The sequence below is a fragment of the Carassius carassius genome, chromosome 12 (genome assembly GCF_963082965.1).
Source record: "Carassius carassius chromosome 12, fCarCar2.1, whole genome shotgun sequence".
NCBI classification, from domain to species: domain Eukaryota; kingdom Metazoa; phylum Chordata; class Actinopteri; order Cypriniformes; family Cyprinidae; genus Carassius; species Carassius carassius.
Window position 1 is genome coordinate 5,916,715 of NC_081766.1, and position 20,581 is coordinate 5,937,295.

At 39.6% G+C, this 20,581-nt stretch overlaps 1 protein-coding gene and 1 non-coding gene across 2 annotated transcripts in view; both read right to left on the reverse strand.

The window, feature by feature from the left end:
* Window positions 1–18,824, reverse strand: part of LOC132154572 (glypican-5-like) — a 121,919-nt gene extending 103,095 nt beyond the window's left edge. Inside the window, exons 1-2 of the mRNA XM_059563181.1 lie at window positions 18,501–18,824; window positions 4,329–4,490 (exon numbers count right to left, since the gene is read on the reverse strand). Coding sequence (XP_059419164.1) covers window positions 4,329–4,490; window positions 18,501–18,657 — 319 coding nt within the window. The 5' untranslated portion in view covers window positions 18,658–18,824. The remainder of the gene's footprint in view (window positions 1–4,328; window positions 4,491–18,500) is intronic.
* Window positions 18,825–19,259: 435 nt separating this feature from the next.
* Window positions 19,260–19,332, reverse strand: trnam-cau (transfer RNA methionine (anticodon CAU)). The gene has a single exon. It is a non-coding gene; the product is annotated as a tRNA-Met (tRNA).
* Window positions 19,333–20,581: the final 1,249 nt, after the last annotated feature.

Sequence of the window (20,581 nt, forward strand, 5' to 3'; positions counted from 1 at the left end):
CCCCCCCCCCTCCCCCCACCCACCAAAAAAAAAAATACTAAGACATTTTTACGTCTCAGAGCCACTCAGTTCACAGGAAATGCAAAATCTACTATAAATTTGACACGCATGCACTTTATTTTTCACATTCGCAGTGTGACGAGTGGGGCGGGGCCGAGGGACATGGGAGCGAGGCCGGTGGAGTGATTGGAGATGAGCTACACCTGTTCGACCCGCCGGTCTCGAGGCCCATGGAGGAGATGGAAGGATATAAAACTGGAGCGACGACAGTGAAGGACGAGAGAGGACCAGGCCTGGGCTTTTAGTTGTGTTTTGGTTTTTATTTGCACGAAGATCCCTCGCTGTGGTGAATCCGCGGTGCCAACGAGCAGGCGAGGAGTGTGCCGCCATGGACGCTCGAGGCGGTGTCGCTCCTCCTTCCATCTCCTTTTCTCTCGCCTCGTCTGTCTTACCCCCAGGTTCCCGCAGGTCCCCGTGAACGGCCCCCCCCCGGAGGGAGGGGGGAGTAGAGCGCAGTCTCGGGAGTACCCCCAGGCCTGCGAGGGGCGATGGGGGTATGTGACGAGTGGGGCGGGGCCGAGGGACATGGGAGCGAGGCCGGTGGAGTGATTGGAGATGAGCTACACCTGTTCGACCCGCCGGTCTCGAGGCCCATGGAGGAGATGGAAGGATATAAAACTGGAGCGACGACAGTGAAGGACGAGAGAGGACCAGGCCTGGGCTTTTAGTTGTGTTTTGGTTTTTATTTGCGCGCACCAGTCGTCCGTGAGGGGCTGGTGCGCTGTTTTGTGTTTATTTTGCTTTATTAAAATGTTGTTTTGATTGTCCGCCGGTTCCCGCCTCCTTCTTCCGGATGAATACAAAGGTTTATTCATTACACGCAGTTATAGCAAGTTTATAGCATTTCACTAGATTTGTGGTGAGATACATTTGTAAACTTGTTGCCACCAAACATAAAGGTTTTCATGCAGTTTTCTGCCAGAAGTTTGAGGGTTTAACTCTTGAAAGTTAAGATATTAAGACACAAGTACTGTATTTTAACTAGGCTACTATAGCATAAACTAAAGTACAAACCCAATTCCCAAAAAGTTGGGACACTGTACAAATTGTGAATAAAAACAGAATGCAATGATGTGGAAGTTTGAAATTTCTATATTTTTATCAGAATACAACATAGATGACATATCAAATGTTTAAACTGAGAAAACGTATAATTTTAAGGGAAATATAAGTTGATTTTAAATTTCATAGCATCAACACATCTCAAAAAAGTTGGGACAAGGCCATGTTTACCACTGTGTGGCATTCCCTCTTCTTTTTATAACATTCTGCAAACATCTGGGGACAGAGGAGACAAGTTGCTCAGGTTTAGGAATAAGAATGTTGTCCCATTCTTGTCTAATACAGGCTTCTAGTTGCTCAACTGTCTTAGGTCTTCTTTGTCCCATCTTCCTCTTTATGATGATGCGCAAAATGTTTTCTATGGGAAAGATCTGGACTGCAGGCTGGCCATTTCAGTACCCGGATCATGTTTAGATATGGCTTCTTTTTTGACCTATAGAGTTTTAGCCACCAACGGTGAATGGCACGGTGGATTGTGTTCACAGACAATGTTTTCTGGAAGTATTCCTGAGCCCATGTTGTGATTTCCATTACAGTAGCATTCCCATATGTGATGCAGTGCCGTCTAAGGGACTGAAGATCACGGGCATCCAGGATGGTTTTCCGGCCTTGACCCTTACACACCGAGATTGTTCCAGATTCTCTGAATCTTTGGATGATATTATGCACTGTAAATGATGATAACTTCAAACTCTTTGCAATTTTTCTCTGAGAAACTCCTTTCTGAAATTGCTCCACTATTTTTTGCCACATTGGGGGAATTGGTGATCCTCTGCCCATCTTGACTTCTGAGAGACACTGCCACTCTGAGAGGCTCTTTTTATACCCAATCATGTTGCCTATTGACCTAATAAGTTGCAAATGGGTCCTTCAGCTGTTCCTTATATGTACATTTAACTTTTCCGGGCTCTTATTGCTACCTGTGCCAACTTTTTTGGAATGTGTAGCTCTCGTGAAATCCAAAATGAGCCAATTTTTGGCATGACATTTCAAAATGTCTCACTTTCAACATTTGATATGTTATTTATATTTTATTGTGAATTTGTAAACTATTCCATTCCTTTTTTACTCGCAATTTGTACAGTGTCCCAACTTGTTTGGAATCGGGTTTGCAATTTACACCCAATTCAATTGTAAATACTTATTAATATATATTTTTTTTACAGTACAGTTGTATTTAATACTTATGTCCCAGAGGTAATAATTTTCATTTTATGATAAATAACTATTAAAATAGTTATGTGTGTTATATAATTGTACACACACAGAGTATATATATATATGTGTGTGTGTGTGTGTGTGTGTGTGTGTGTGTTTCCCAAATAGTTTGGCTATTTTTTAAGAGATTTAAGTGCACCTTAATGTCCCTGTGGAATAACATTTTTTGGAATATCTTTATTTTTCAAGGTATTCCATTGAAGTTCCAGTATCTTGAAACTCCAGTAAATTGACAACACTACTAGTAAAGTTTGTTTATTGAAGCATGCAAGAATGTACGGATTTCCCATCGTATTGGACCTTATTAATCAGGATTAGGCAAGAGCACTCATTCAAAATATTTCTAAATGTCCTAAATTTGTTTGTACTAATATTCACTATATATTAGGCACAACCAATCAACCTCACTAAACTCAAGAACAATGGTTGAGAATCTATAAATCACTACAAAGACTATAGATTCAAAAAACACACACACACACCAGCAGCAGCCGTAAAAGGCAATCAGGCTCTATTGTTTAAACATTCCTGATTACTGCATGTGAACTGTCGACGTGAAACATTCTGCGCATATCTCCACATCTGAGACACAAACATTAGAAGCACTTTACTGGAATGCAATGAACAATCAGCGTTGTCTTGTGAATGCCTCAAGAAAACATTCTGGAAAAGACAAAGGCATGATTTGACCTATAGCATAACCGAAAACTATGCATGCGGTTTGGACCCTGTTTGTGAGATGCAGTATGTGTGGCAATATGTGTCCATGTCTGTGGCCGCAGATCATGTTAAAATGACTGTATCGTGAGCGCAGGACTGAAATGGTGTATGTGAGAGCTCATTCATTCAAACCAAGGCTTGATACTCATGAATGAACTGACAGAAGTCCTTAATAAAAACCAGGGCTCTCTGCCAAAACACACACACATACAGAAGGCTGCATACAACTGAGATTCTTTAAAGCTCCACTGCCGATTATGGTTTGGCCACTGGGTTTGCCACTCATGAGAGTCTGGGCAAGTACTCTAAATTCCCCTTCCAGTGAAGTAATGCAGTAAAACCCAACCAAACCTCATATAACTAGACTTCATAGAACAGAATCTAACATAATTAAGACTAAATGCTTCTGAATGTTTGCAGCTACTTCATACTTTCCTTAAAAAACACATCTGGGGCTTTAATCAAGACGATGAGAAGATGCTTCCTGTTCAAGGGCAACTAGCGCCAAAGATGAAACGAAAGATAAAGCAGCTCTACCAATCAGACGATGCCAAAACACATTGAAGAAAAAAAAACACTATGTCATTTATAACAATTAAACAAGTCAAACTACAAGCAACAAAGACAGATACATAGAAACAGCCAAGCCGTGCCAGTGGCGGCATTCTGTCAAAATTGTGTTACATTGATTGATTTTCAAAATGAAATGTCCCATAAGTGGTGATGAAAGCATTAGAAGCAGATGAACGTTAATGTAGTTTTATTATCATTGACTCTAAACGTGGCCAATATGCATATACTCAAGTGATCATGCCATTTTAGTTTGCTTCAAGTTTTTGCTCTCTTTTATCATGACTGAGACAAGTGCAATGCTGTACCAGGTAAGTTCCGGAGCAACTGCGTTAGAAAAAAAGCCAAAGCAAATTTCAAAATGTATTAGTTTACAAATCGTGCATGTTAAAAGGTTATAATCATGGAGAAATAAGTCTTAATTAGCAAATAATCTGCCCCATAATCAGAATTTGATTGAAAATGAATATAAGTAGTTACTACTACTAGTGGTAATTTCAGCTGGAAACTGTAATGAATTGTTTGTATGGGTACATTTTTGGAGTTCTATAAAAATTACTGGCAGAAGCAGTCTTTCCAATGAGCTTACGTTGCTTTATCCGTATAAACTCATCCCTTTATCCATCAGTCCATTCCTCTATCCATCCATTTCACTTATCTTAACCATTCATCCCTCATCCATGCATGTATCCGTGTACCCTGGAAGGCGGCAGCATGCTCAGAAATTAGATATTTCAGCTCAAAGCTGTATGATCTGATGTTCTGGGTGGTGTCTCTCAAGACCGCTGCTCTGTAGCTCTCTTCCATTCTTCGCGTACAGCATGACGGCCCAGCATGCTTGCATATTGACAGGTCCACATCTACAATAAGAGAGAAAAAAAGCATTTGTTAGACAGAAGTTGAACAAATAACATCAAGGACACAATTAAACCAAATTAACCTGCACCAGTATCACCATTCACATGCATTCAGGCAACTATACATTCAACGGTTGAGTGTTACTGAGGCTCAGCCTCCTACACTGCAGAGATCAGGGGGGTCAAGAAGATAGCATAATGAAACCTGATCCTCAGAAAGCTCCTGCACTCTCTTCATAGCTGCAACTCAATTATCCAGGATACACCAGGTGCTTTGGGTACCCAAAGACTGAAGTCAGTTCAAGCTGCATTGAACCCCATGCCCTCACCAGCCGAGGCCTTGTGTGGGCATGTGAACTTTGTATGATCAATATCCCTACTCTCAAAATACCTTGTATTTCCAATAGTCTGAGTTAACTACAGTATGTACATAAATACAAACACAAGCATCTTCTAAATAACACTGCATGCTATAAAGCTGTATTTTAACACACAAGTGAAATAATGGTATGTGAATCTCCCACTGAAAATATTCCAAACCGGCTTCCAAGCAAACTTTCTGAAATGGGAAAGACACTTAATGGTGCATTCTGAAATATTCCAATTCATTGTGTCACTCATTATTCACAACAATATAAAAATTATGTGAAATATTCACTGACGGTTTCCATAGCTAATTCAATTATATTTAAGGTTTAAAAAGCTGTCGCTTAGATTTTTGCTGGTGGGAAAATGTTATTATAGTCATTTTTAACTGTTAAAACAAAAAGTTTTACACTGTGTTTGGATACATGCTGCGCTCCTTCTGAACATAGGCTGATTGGTAATGTGATTGGTACATTTTAACAAAAATAAATACATTAATTAATTAATTAAAAACACCACCTGTACACACAGTTCACTGCAGTTTCCGGCTATAATTACACACCAACAACTTTTACTCCTTCTAACACAAATTTTGATTACAGGGGCAGAATGTCAATTAAATATTCTTACACAGTTCCTTGCACAACTATGTCATGACCTCACAATGCTTTTACCATAGTGCATTTGCAAACTAAATTTGATGTTAGCATCACATAGCCATCTTCCATAGTAGTATGCTTTTCTGAAATGGTAAACTTGCTCATGAGCTCACCTAGTACAGCACTCTAGCACGAGTTCAGTGGAAAACAAATCTTAAGAAAACAGTAAAAAGACTTATACAAGCAAGGTAGAATGACGTGGTTGCTTCAAGAAAAGCATGTTTAACTCAGTTGTTAGTGTAAGTGGTATATATTCAAACACAACACCGCAATAAGATTTTAGTGCCACTCACAGGATATTTTATTTCAAGTCTGCTGTAATACATACTACAATCAACGTATGAAATTCAGGTTCAACTGTTTCTGACAAAAATAAAAATGTAAAAAAAAAAAAACTGAATACAATTAAAAAAATAAAAAATAAAAAAAATACTGTGTACTGTGATAAGCTAACGGATGTTTGTTATAGCACTTGCATATCACTGCTATCTTATTGATTTTGATTTCTTCTATTATCCTCATTTGTAAGTCACTCTGGATAAAAGTGTCTGCTAAATGACTAAATGTAATGTAAATGTATATAATTTTATGTACAAATATTTAGATTTTTAATTAACTGTTAGATTTAGTACAATGACAATGTTAAAGTCAACTATGCAAACAATTATAGTACCACTTTTAATATTTTTATACTCACATGTTATAAATTGCTTTTATACAAGCAAATATATACACGTAGCTGCCTTTTTATTTTAGGAAAAGGGGAACAGTCCTTAACATCAAAACGTTTGAAAATCCCTTGCTCAGAAGACTATCTGAAACTATCTCTTGCATCATTCCTTCTTCAAGTCTTAATTAAGACACAATGGAATGAATTCAGCCCCTGGCAAGTGAATTAGGACCCCAGCAGGTGTCTGTGGTTCTGCCCGAGTAGACACTTCCTTATTCTTCCTCTTGTCTGGAGTTCAAACTTAGCCAACCTGATCCCATAAACATTCTCGGGTGACAAAAAGGATTAATGTGATTGGTCGGATTAAGTCTTTATTCAGTTTGCATTTGCAATATCACAATGACCACCAGTAACCCTGGGGCCATGCTCAAAATTCCCACTATACAGGTCAACCAGAATGAAATGTCCAGAACCCAAACACGACATCCTCAGTGAGGACTGAATATGTTATGGATAATTTAGGTTAGGACTTAAGGAATTTCCTAATGCTTGAAGTGCAGAAGCAACTTTATGGGAAAATAAAGTCATTAAAGTAGATGGCAGCCCAACTGGATTTAACCTCTGGCTCTCCCGAGGTTCTTCTCAGGAAGCTTTCGGTGCTTTGAAGTGCTGGCATATGCTGGATCCAGCAGAATATTTACCCACAACTGAGGTGCTGTTTTTGGGAGGGACCATGTTGAAAGAAAACGTCTCTCAAAAGGCCTGGGCAACACACCTGCATTTCTCAAAGCCACATGCATGCTGCTCCAGTGTTTGGCTGGCATTAGCACCCACAGTAAGAGAGTGAAAAGCTGATGCCTAGGAAAAGATGGTGGATTGGGATGAAATCAGAAGGAAATACAGGAAGTGAGGAACCTCAAAGAGATTTGAAGGCACTAATACAGAACTTCAAGTTAAGTTGAAGTCAAATCTATGGTGAAGCCAAACAGGATCTTCGATAACCACAAAATGCATTGGTCAAACTGACCACTTGGGTCAACGCACAAGGCATAAGGCCTTCAGTTTTGGACACACAAATCCCTCCAAATCACTACAATGTGAATAATTTAGAGCACAAATGCAAACACATCTCAAATATACACCAGTTCCTAGAACTCCAAACTTGGGTCAAAACAGCAGGAATAGCCTTACCTGACCTCAGCAGTTCAAACATGACAGATATATTCCAACCTTGACCTGGCTCTTAAAACATACCAGGAATTCTTGTATCAGACTCAAAAGACTGAGCAACCACAGGCACATGGGTGCTAAAGTCTGAGAATATCTTTAATATGTACTTTTATTCATTTCTGCATGAAATATTGAATATTTTCTAAAACATTAAATAGCAATAAATAAAATACAAAATATAAATTTGTGGAGGCAGAGGCGTGGTTTAGCGAAGTCTGCAGCGGGAGAGAGAATTGGGAGACGAATGGTGAGTGAGCGGGTTGAACGGAAATAATCAACACCTGTCTCTTGTTTCAGTAATTGGCGTGGAGAGAGTATTTAACGCCAGGAGAAGCAGGTGTAGAGAGAGAGAGAGCAACTGCTGACGCGCTGTGATCTGAACCTGCACATACCGGAGTGCCGGAACCCCTTCCCTCTCTTCTCCCCCCCCTCCCCCCCTTCTCTCTCTCGCCCTGTCCCTCTCCCTAGGTTCCTGCCACCCGGCCCTCCTCGAGTCCCGCCCCGGGGGTGGGGCGGGTCTGACCAGAAGTCCTTCGCGGGTTCCAGAGCCCCGCCCAGGGGAGCGGGACTGATGACCGCTGGAGGGGACAGCTCCTCCATTTCTCCGCTCTCTCCACGCCAATCGTTCAGCCCACTCCCTGTCGCTGGGGCAGGGGGAAGGTCTGGGCTGGCCTGCTGGCGTTGCGGGGATCGGGACCATTTTGTGGACAGGTGTCCAATGATGGACGTGGGGACAATGATCCAGATCCCGGACGCCCCGCAGGTCACCCCCGGTCAGGCCGGCGAATACCAAATACCTGTTGAGTATCAATGGGGGTATTTATCCGCCCTTGGTGGATTCAGGATGTAACCAAACCTTGTTCCATCAAAGCCTGATTCAACCGGGGGCATTGGATACAAGCCGCGTGGTTAAGGTGCGGTGTGTGCACAGGGATATAAGGGAATACCCAGTAAGGCCTGTCGTCATCCAATTTCGGGGTCAAAAGCATAGCGTTGAGGTGGCAGTTAGTCCGCACCTCCGGCATCCGATAATTTTGGGTACAAATTTGCCTGCCTTCGGGGATCTATTGGGGTCGTTATGCGCGGATGCCTTTTGGGGAAATAAGGCATGGTTCGGGGGCGCGCAGGTGCAGGTGGGAGAAACTGAGCCGGGACCGCCGAGTCCTGCTTCAGGGGAAACGCGTGGAATTGAGAGGTGGGGTCTCTCGGAGAGCGATGATTTTCCCCTGGAGCAGTCTCGAGACGAGTCATTGAAACATGCGTTCCAGCAGGTCCGTACCATCGATGGCCAGCGTCTCCATCCTCCCCAACCACTCACTTACCCGTATTTTGCCATTTTAAAAGACTGGTTGTATCGAGTGACCCAAGATGCTCAGACAAAAGACGATACAACCCAGTTGTTAGTTCCTAGGAGCCGCAGGGAAATGCTTTTCCAGGCGTCTCATTCTAATCCAATGGCGGGCCACTTGGGTCAGGCTGCCACTCTAAATCGCCTCATGACCCGATTTTTTTGGCCGGGCATTCACGAGAATGTGCGCAGGTGGTGCGCGTCTTGCCCTGAATGCCAGTTGGTAAACCCACTGGCCACCCCAAAAGCACCTTTGCGCCCTCTTCCGTTAATGCAGGTCCCCTTCGAGAGAATTGGTATGGACCTCATCGGGCCATTAGAGCGATCGGCACGGGGACATCGCTTTGCATTAGTCATAGTCGATTATGCAACATGATATCCTGAAGCAGTGGCCCTCCGCAGCATTTCCGCTAAGAGTGTTGAGGACGCCCTGTTTCGTTTAATCTCCCGGGTGGGGGTTCCGAAAGAAATCCTCACCGATCAAGGCACGGCGTTTATGTCACGAACGTTACGCGAGCTTTACGAATTGTTGGGCATTAAATCGATTCAGACCAGCATCTATCACCCACAGACTGACGGCCTGGTCGAACGCTTAAATCAATGGTTCGTAAGTTTGTCCGGGAAGACGCCAAAAATTGGGATAGGGGGTTAGAGCCCCTGTTGTTCGCCGTGCGAGAGATCCCACAAGCCTCCACAGGGTTTTCCCCCTTCGAGCTTCTCTACGGACGACAGCCCCGCGGGGTGCTGGATGACCTGAGGGAAACTTGGGAGGAGGGACCGTCTCAAAGCAAAAATGAAATTCAATATTTCCTGGACTTGAGAACAAAACTCCACACTTTGGGGCGGCTGTCAAGGGAGAATTTGTTACAAGCCCAGGACAAACAGAGCCGGCTATACCACAGGGGCGCTAAGCTAGGTTATACGGTCGGATAGTAACGGGGCATATCAGATATACCACCTCAATCTCCTTAAAAAGTGGAAGGAGGTGGAGCCAGTTATGTTGGTGACGGTGATTAGTGGAGAGGACGATCTCGGGCCCGAGGTGAGAGTCAAAACGCAATCCCTCACCCTGGCCCCTGGGGGAGATCACCTCTCGCCGTCCCAGCTCACTGACGTCACAAGATTGCAGGCTGAATTTGCCGACGTGTTCTCGCCCCTACCCGGCTGTACAAACCTAATTCAGCACCATATCGAGACAGAGCCGGGCGTGGTAGTTCGCAGCCAGCCGTATCGCTTGCCTGAGCATAAGAAAAAGGTAGTTCAGGCTGAATTAGGCACAATGCTTGAAATGGGAGTAATAGAAGAGTCCAACAGTAACTGGGCGAGCCCGATAGTTTTGGTTCCAAAGCCGGACGGCTTTGTCGAAATTCGATGCGTATCTAATGCTGCGGGTTGACGAGTTACTTGATCGGCTCGGCACGGCTCGCTTTTATTCGACATTGGACCTAACGAAGGGATATTGGCAGATGCCCTTGTCTCCATTATCCAAAGAAAAGACAGCTTTCACAACGCCGTTTGGTTTACACCAATTCATTACCCTTCCGTTCGGGCTGTTCGGGGCTCCGGCCAACTTCCAGCGGCTCATGGACAAGATCCTGCGACCATCATGCTGTCTATGCCGCTGCCTATTTGGACGACATCATTATATTTAGCAATGATTGGCAGCGGCATATGCAGCATTTGAGGGCGGTCTTGAAGTCACTGAGGGGGGCTGGACTCACGGCCAACCCGAAGAAGTGTGCGGTTGGGCGGGTGGAAGTAAGGTATCTGGGCTTCCACTTGGGACATGGACAGGTGCGTCCCCAAATTGGTAAGACAGCCGCAGTTGCGACCTGTCCGCGTCCCAAGACCAAAAAGGAGGTAAGACAGTTCTTGGGTCTGGCGAGATATTATAGACGGTTTGTGCCTAATTATTCGGACCTCACCAGCCCCTTGACTGATCTTACTGAAAAGGAGGCGCCTGATACAGTCCAGTGGACGGAGCCGTGTCAGCAGGCCTTTACCCAAGTGAAGGCTGCCCTATGTGGCGGGCCGTTGTTACACGCTCCTAATTTTTCTCTCCCTTTTCTGTTGCAGACAGACGCGTCGGACAGGGGGCTGGGGGCAGTCCTGTCTTAGGAGATGGAGGGAGAGGAACGGCCGGTGCTGTACATTAGTTGTAAGCTCTCTAAGAGAGAGACTAAGTACAGCACCATTGAAAAAGAGTGCCTGGCCATCAGTTGGGCCATCCTCACCCTCCGCTACTATCTCCTGGGACGGGAGATCACCCTCTGTTCGAACAGTGAGTGAGCGGGCTGAACGGAAATAATCAACACCTGTCTCTTGTTTCAGTAATTGGCGTGGAGAGAGTATTTAACGCCAGGAGAAGCAGGTGTAGAGAGAGAGAGAGCAACTGCTGACGCGCTATGATCTGAACCTGCGCATACTGGAGTGCCGTCTGAGTTTCTGTCGACCTTTATGTTTATTTTATGATTGGTATTATTAAAACTGTCAGCAGTAAAGCCGACCCCTCGTCCTCTTCCTTTCAACCTCTGAACTCTTCTACAAAAATCAATAAAATATAATTTATTAACTCTTTCCCCACCATTGATGTTATGAGACGTTGTTTATGCGACAACGCTTCCCCACCATTGATGGAAATTTCTGGGTTTCACTGTTATAGAGTAGGGGGTGATTTTACGCATCTTCTGAAAGAGTACTGAACATCTGGATCAAACACAGGAGAATAAGCAGATGCAATAAAGCAATCATTAAACATTTAAACAACTTGTATATCAAAACTGACTAACATAACCGAATTAAATGATGACCGAGGAAGTGGTAAAGGACTGTACAAGCTTTGGGGGTGTTGATGAAAGCGATCTACTCTGTCAGTTTTGATCATCATTCTGAATCCGATCCCGATGCAGTCTTTGGCAAAAACACAATTTCTCAACCTCTTAAAAAAATTGCTATTTTATGAAACTTAAATGAAAAAAGAATGTGCAAAGCTAGAATAAAACAGGTTTTTTTGTTTAATAGCTGAGGCTCTGTTCTTTCTTTTGTCAACAGAATATTCTGGGGGCCATGAAAGTTTTGTGAAAATGATCAAATATGCTGGTGGTGGCTGACAACATTTAAAAAATTTTTTTTAAAGAAAACGTTGGTGAGGAAAGGGTTAAATGTTGTGAAATCAGCAAGCTGGAAATTATATAGTCACAATGTAACTTTGAAGAAAACATATTCATGCAAATCAAAACATTACCGAATGGTGTGTCGTTTCCAACATTTTTTTATTCATGCTTTCAAGACAATCACAGCTTATTTCAGAAATGTTTCCAAAACCTCATCTATTTTAGACAAATAGAAATCATGACCTGTCATTTCTGGCAACAATATAGTACACAAGACATAAAAAAAAAAAACATTTCAAACATTTTAGTTGGCAAAACCTACATAGTAAATGTAACTTTTCTATTTGCAGAGCAGTACTGGCATAAAACGGTCTCTTATGGTTGAGCCGTATTGCATAAGTGCTTTCTCAATGGTGCAGTGGATGCTAAAGGATGTTGCCTTAGGGTTTGAACTTACAAGCTCTCAGTTAAAGGCTCACAACAGTTAACACGAAGTCCAAACCACCCAGAAGTATGTTTCTGAGAAATATACCTCCATGTAGTTTTAAATAACAGTAACATTTGTAAGCTATACCTGGCTTCTGTGGAAAAGTAAGGGGATATATCAAATCTCTATGAACTAAAGTGGATCCTAATTTGGGCTCTCCATCGTAGTACTCTGCAAAGCTGTAGATGAGAGAGAAATGAAGAATATTCTAACAGCACCTCCAAGTGTACGATAGCATCAGGAAGATCAGGGGAGACTGAAATCAGTTCTTCCTGGGACTCAAAACAGAACTAGACAGACTGAACTGGTACTGTAAATGAGGGACTTTCTAGAAAAAATTGCCCAACTACTGGCTGAATGTCTGGCATTGCTACACCTACAGTAAAACCAAAAAACATGAACAAAAAAAGGTAAAGCTGTATAAGGCAAGACTCGGGTATAAGATGTATCTGAAACAACTTAAGGACAATGGCCATGGTTCAGCTAAAATTTTTATTCACTACAATGCACAATATTCCCGATACAAAAACCAGTATGCTTTGGCATTAATTCACAGGGTTCTGATTGCACGAAAATGGTGTTTTGATGAAGGCAGAGAGACTAATAGGAGGGTCTGCAGGTGTTGAAGTCTGAAGAGGAGTAGTAAATATGCAGTCGTTTCATTTTTTTCTCATGCCAGAGACTGAATATGAATGCACAGGTTGTCCTACACCTTTCCTCACAGAACAGCATGTACCTTAAGAGATCCCATCAAAAAAGCATTTGATTTTCCACACAAGCATTTAAAAATAAGTGGTGGGGATTCTTAACAGTGAGGCTAGTTAAAGCTAAGTGGCTTTGCTGTTTACATTCTGGTCACATTTAGTTTCTGGAGATAGAACATGTCAAATGACATAAAAAATAAATAATTATTATTATTAAACCAAATTTAAATTAAAAAAATTATTAAGTATACCTTCATTTTTTAAACATTATTTTATACAAAAAAAAATCAATCATTATATAATAATAGAATAGCTATTGAGACCAGACTGAAGACACAGGTTACTCAGAAATAATCCATTCAGCTAATGATAAAACAATGCAGGAGACTGCTGTAAATGACTAAGGCTCACAGAAAGCAGTGGTTGTCTGTCTTCACGTGGACAACAATCTTCACCTTGTGCTGTAACTAACAATAACCACTTCAGCACACAACCCTCCATATGGATGGCTTGACCTCCAGAAACAGATAGAGGCATCTGCAACTTAATTAACTAAAGGATTTTTTACCCAACAGAATGGCTGGAAATCCAATATTGATTAATTAGGCATTAAGATTTAATGGTAGGAGCTTCGGACTTCATTTCATTAAAAGAGTCATAAATAACTCTTCCTCTATTTAAAGGATAATTTAAAGTATAGCATTATGCCTAAAAGGGTTGAATATATATATATATATATATATATATATATATATATACACACACACACACACACACAGTACAGACCAAAAGTTTGGAAACATTACTATTTTTAATGTTTTTGAAAGAAGTTTCTTCTGCTCAGCAAGCCTGCATTTATTTGATCAAAAATACAGAAAAAAATGTAAAATTGTGAAATATTATTACAACTTAAAATTATAGTTTTCTATTTGAATATACTTTAAGTAAATAATTTATTCCTGTGATGCAAAGCTGAATTTTCAGCATCATTACTCCGGCCTTCAGTGTCACATGTAAAATCCAGTCTATCACATGATCTTTTAGAAATCATTCTAATATTCTGATTCATTATGAGTGTTGGAAACAGTTCTGCTGTCTAATATATTTGATGAATAAAAGGTTAAAAAGAACTGCATTTATTCAAAATTTAAAAAAAATTCTAATAATATATTCTAATAATATATTTTCTTTACTATCACTTTTTATCAATTTAACACATCCTTGCTGAATAAAAGTATTGATTTTAAAAAATTACAAATGACCCCAAAAAAATTACTGACCCCAAATTACTGACCAGTAGTGTATATTGTTATTACAAAATATTTATATTTTAAAAACATAGCTTCTTTTTCTTTTTTACTTTTTTTTACTTTTTATTCATCAAAGTATCCTGTATCACATGTTCTGAAAAAATATTAAGCAGCAGAACTGTTTCCAACTTTGATAATGAATCATCATATTAGAATGATTTCTAAAGGATCATGTGATAATGATCCTAAAAATTCAGCTTTGCATCACAGAAATAAATTATAATTTAAAGTATAATAAATGTAAAAACAATTATTTTAAATTGTAATAATATATCACAATATTAAATTTTTTTCTGTATTTTTGATCAAATAAATGCAGGCTTGATGAGCAGAAGAAACTTCTTTCAAAAACATTAAAAATAGTAATGTTTCCAAACTTTTGGTCTGTACTGTATGCATAATAATATATATATATATATATATATATATATATATATATATATATATATATATATATATATATATATATTCATTTATTAACAAACTGAAACAGTGTCCCATAAAATCTCTTTCAAATATTCATGCTACTCAGTCTCACAAAGACTCATGAGATTAGTTATCAACGCAGCCTTTTCTGAAAAAGATCCAGCAGAAGTGGAGATTCTGGGAGCTGCTTTGCTTGGCATCTGATCTGAGAACAGAGAGTCTCATGCCCTCATATCCTGTCAGCACTTTTGTGGTAAGGGAGCAACCCCAGATTTGAACCCTCTGCAACATTAAGACCTCCTCACTGAGCAACAAAAAGCTTACATAGGCCATGCAAAAAACGATACAACAGCCAACAATAAACAGGACATTAAAACAACTGGGATGGATGGAAACTATCAGTAGGATGATAAAACCATAGAAAATTATAAAACAACAGAACAGCAAACAAATAGTACTGTAGATGATAAAACGATAGAAAGCAATAAAATAATATTTATAGTACAAACAATAAAATGACAGAATGTCCAAAAATAAACAAGATTAGAAAGTGCTAGAATAATAGATAGGCAGACAGACTGATAGACAGATAGATAGATTACTATAGCGGTTACTATTATAAGATGTCTTGAGTTTCTACCCATAGTGATGGTGTTTGAAAACATTCCGACATGTCTGAGATTCCGGACTCTTGCTCAAAGCCTCTTGTTGTCTGTGGCTGCTGTCTTGCAAGCCGACTGGGCTTCTATCTCGCTGCTCAATGCCCATCAGCTGTCTCCAAAGGAGTGGAGTGCTATGCCTGCAGCTGAAGCATGTTTACTGCACACAATCTGCTGTCTGCTGTTCTGAAAACAGGACTGGTGCTCCAACAACTAAATACACCTGATGAAACTATTTTAAAATCAATGCAAAAGGGCTCATTTTATCAAGAAAACATTACATAAGCCTACCATTTTCAGCTGCTTTGGTTTTGTCTGCTGTCTCAGCCTAAATTGCGCCAAGTCGTCGAAGCAAATAAACAGATTGTGTCCTGCACTTAACTGCTGATACAAGAACAGCTCTCAGTTATCAGGTTAGTGCTTGATGATAATGAACTCATCCCTAAGCTGTGTGAGCATTTTTCCTCAAACCTGGTACAGTCTAATATGCTGCATAACTGCACAATTTAGTCATCCTCAAGCTCTTTTAAACCTGACTTCTGAAAAATGTCTCTTCTAATGAATGTCAATGGGACCCAATGTTATTTGGACCCCAGCATTCTTGAAAATATAGTATTCTGTGTTCCACTGAGGAAAAGTCATACAGGTTTGGAACAACATGAGGGTGAGTAAATGATGACATAATTAGCATTTTTGGGTGAACCATCTTTTATCATTGGCTTTCTTTAAACTTTTATTTTGCAGACCACAAAAAGGAAATAAAGAGTTTAATGATCTTAGGAGGAAAGCAAAACCACACTAACCTGAGATAGTAATTATGGTTTTGCTGTGGTATGGTCTTGGTTCCCAGAGGAATGATTTTTATGCCAAGTCTACATATCAGTATTCAGTCAAATAAACAGGAGAAATCGTACCAGAGTGCCCAAAATAAGGTTATAGCTCACCAACCAAACAACTCAGCATTCCGCTTTTAGGAACCCAAATAAGCACCATCATTAAAAACATGAAATCCCACTATGGCTCTTCAAGACTCCAAGAGGAGAAGCCTGTAACACAACTAGAAATATCTCTGTCTCAGCCAAAGAATATGGGTTTCACACACCATGTCTGACAAATGTTAGTTTAGTTTCACCACTTAATTTTGCCAGTACATTAGGTGATCTTACTGAATTAAAATGATCTGAAAATCAAATAACTTTTTTTTTAAATGAATACCCAAGTTTTCTTCTTGAAGAAAAAAAAAAGTTTCAAAAGTCTTTAAAATGGACAAATGATAGAAAAACAAACTGAACAGGGCATTAGATAAAATATGTAAAATTATAGATAAAATGACAGAACAACAGACAAAACCATGGGTCAAATGAAAGAATGATGAACAGAATGACAGAGCAATAGATACGACAATAGATAGTACGATAAAACAATAGAACTATACAACTCTAGAAAGATACAACAATAGATGGAATGATAAAACGATAGACAGATTAATGGAATGATGAACAGACAGAATGATAGGCCAGCTGATCAACAGATAGAACAATGGATAGATAAAATGACAGATAGATATATAGCTGGGCCGGTGTCATTCCAGGAGGACTCACTCCTGTTAGCCGAGTCATGCGTCAAACCAGCTGGCTGAATACATCTGTCAACACTGATTCCCTTAACCTGACACGATCCTTGTCTGAAGTTTACCAAGACATATTATTTACAGTGCAGAAGTCCAGAGCCTTATAGCACATATTGACATTCACGCAAACTTTGTTTATAAAAAATACAAATAAAAAACAACAACATTCAGTCAATGAACTTGTAAAACCAATATTAAATGAAAGCTAATTAAATTCAGTTTCCTGAGAGAAGCAACAAAATAAAAATGTACTCTTGAATTCCAGTAATAATTGGTAAGCTGATGAGTTTACTGATTATATAATATATTATGACAACTTGACTCTACATACAATCAGGAATAACGTTCAATCATGCCCTGATATTAATATGCATACTACACAACCAATGATTTGTTAACCATCCATTTTCATTTCAGCTGTTAAAAGTACAGTGCCTAACAGGCGGAGACAAGACAACATTTCCAGTAAGTTAATATAGTGAGCAGCTGATGGTTTTTAACAGCGCACTGCGGGAATTTTTAGGATGCACATGTAACACTGGAATTTCAGTTGCACTGGAACGAACCTGACAGCACCAGAAATGGACGAGTCCCTGGGCAGTGCTGCTAAAATAATGATTTGGACACAACCTTTGAGCTATAGGTACTTTGAAGGTTCTTCTTTGTGGTTTAATAGCCCTTGATTACGAAATAATTTTTGTGCTCAATAGAAAGCAATATTATAAAATAGAGGACTCATATTTAAGCCTGAAGAAACGTTTTGAAGTTAAAAATGTCTTAATGGATCTGTTTTTAACAAAGCAGATTCTCACTTCATAAGACTTCAATAAACGGCCTAGAGTCGTGTTGTGGATTATTGTTATGAAAAAATTCTGACGGCACCCATTCACTGCAGAGGATGCATAAGCAAGTGATGTCTTTCTAAATGTCTCCAAACCTGTTCAGATACGTACTCATCTGCATCTTGGATGGCCTGAGGGCGAGTACATTTTCAGATATTTTTTATAATTGAGTTAACTATTCCAATAAAGGATACCCTTAAAACATGCTACGAAATAATATAGCAACCACAGCAACTGACTGCAGCACCACAATAAAAATATTGTCCATCTTAATCCTACAGTAGGCCTAGTTTCATCCAAAACACCTAATTAACTACAAATAATGAGGCTTCGAAAACTCTATGCTTCCAGGAAAATAAACAAAAAGATCAAAAAAGGACCAATGAATTTACGATATAAACAGGTGAAATTTTCAATTTTTGCAGGCATTTCTATTTACCCTGGGAAATATTCAATATTCAGTATCAATTATAAACATATAAAGACACGTTTCGGTTTAGGTCACAGTCAAACGACAAAACCGCTCTTCACCAAAATGACAAACGGTAGCACATTGCGTTCACACTCACCTGTAGCAGGTGTTTCCGGCACCCATTTCAGCTGGCCGATCTGACGCACCTGAAACGCCGTTTTCACCTCGTGACAGCTGTGAGCGTGCGCTGCGGACAGCGTCGCGAGCTCCACCGTGAGCACCGTAATAATCCAGCTGACATTCACGCGTGGCATGACGGCATTTCAGAGGAGAAATCAGTGCGGTGGAATTGCTTATGATCAGAGACAGACTACACGATGTGTAAAAAAGAAAGGAGAAAGGAGGAGAAAGTCGCATGTGTTGGACTTTCACATGCTGCACCAGCTTTAGTAAATCCTACCTTCCTTCCCAAACCTAGAAGGGAAAAGAGCCGCTGCGTCCCGTTCACTGAGTGTCACTGAATTCATTCAGCTTGTGGATCATTCTCTCTCTCTCTCTCTCTCTCTCTCTCTCTCTCTCTCTCTCAGTCAACGCTTTAATGTCATGACTGTAAGCATTTACGATATTTGCAAAGCATATAAAAGTACTAGTAATAGATCAAGTAAATAGATACAAATTAGTTTACAAATATCTTAAATGCAAAATAATATAAAATTTAGAAATGAAACTTTTGCTGTTTTATTTTTTTCGCAGCTTACTTCACTGGCATTATTGTATATTACTGTACATACACTGCAGCGTTCGACTTCAATTTGCATAGTATTTATAGATCTGCCTCAATTATTCAGATGGCATTTACAGTCTGAGTGATCCGTGAAGATTAGGTAATGCTGAAATCATGATAAAACAACACATCTGCCCCGTGTGAGGATCGAACTCACGACCTTCAGATTATGAGACTGACGCGCTACCTACTGCGCTAACGAGGCGGAAGATGAGGCAAGCTCCTGTAACAGCGCTTCTGATTGGCTTATAAATTATTCAAATTATTTGTTGGTGATTGTGATTGGTTATAAAAGTTTTTAAAAGCAGTTAGAATTAAGTCATTTTCGTTCTTACAGGTGTAATCGCTCCCGCTATCGTTTTAATGTTGCACCATACACTGTACTGAATAATGCAAATATTTCTGTCAAATCTATTCGTTATTTAAAAATCAAATCGACAATGTTTGAAAATATTATTTGATTTTAATTGTCTTTTATTTTAAAAATAGAACTGATGTCTGATTACGACGCTGTAATCTGTGTTCACAGAATAGTATGCTTTCATAATGAGTTGTCTCCCTCTGCTGGACTGTTTGTTTGCTCACTACCTCTCAACTGGATCGTTGATTTAGCAATCAATAAAGTTTTATGTTAATTCAGTAGTGCACAGCAATAAATCCTGTATAATACAGCATACTTTATCTGTTTGCTAATAATGAAATGCCATTCATGCAATCTCCATTTGTATATCTTATATACTCTTTTCATCATACTCCACGCAGCATTGTACATAATGTTTTAAGATGTATTTACATTATGTATTTTGCTTAATTGTACTAGGCTATATTATTAATATGTTGTGTTGTACTTTAGTTTATATGTTGTATATTATTTATGTTGTAATGGTGGAGTTTTTAAGAATCAATTCAGTGAGATAAAATAGGCTGTCTACAGTCTATTCCAATAAACTACAATATCAACATTAACATTTCCTTACTGCTATTACGTCATGTGATCAACTATATTATATTATTTCTTTAAAATGTATCTTTCCATCATGTTCCCGTCCCACATTAGACAGCAAAGATTAAAAGTCATAAATTATAGCTCTGCCCTGAAATTCTATTCGTATACCTGTCTACAGAAACACTGGGTAAAAATAAGGATAAAGCAGAGTTTATGGAGGCGAAAAAAAGATGATTATGAACCTGATGTTACAGCATCCACCAGTAGGGGCTCTCCAAGACCATGCTAACTTGCCAGTCCTTTATTAGTATTAGTATTAGTATTAGTATTAGTATTAGTATTAGTATTAGTATTAGTATTAGTATTAGTATTAGTATTAGTATTAGTATTAGTATTAGTAATAGTATTAGTATTAGTATTAGTATTGGAAGAAATTGATTTTACTTCAAGATTTTCACAAAAGCCCTCTTTGGGTTGACATATACAGTATTATATAAAGTGATAAATA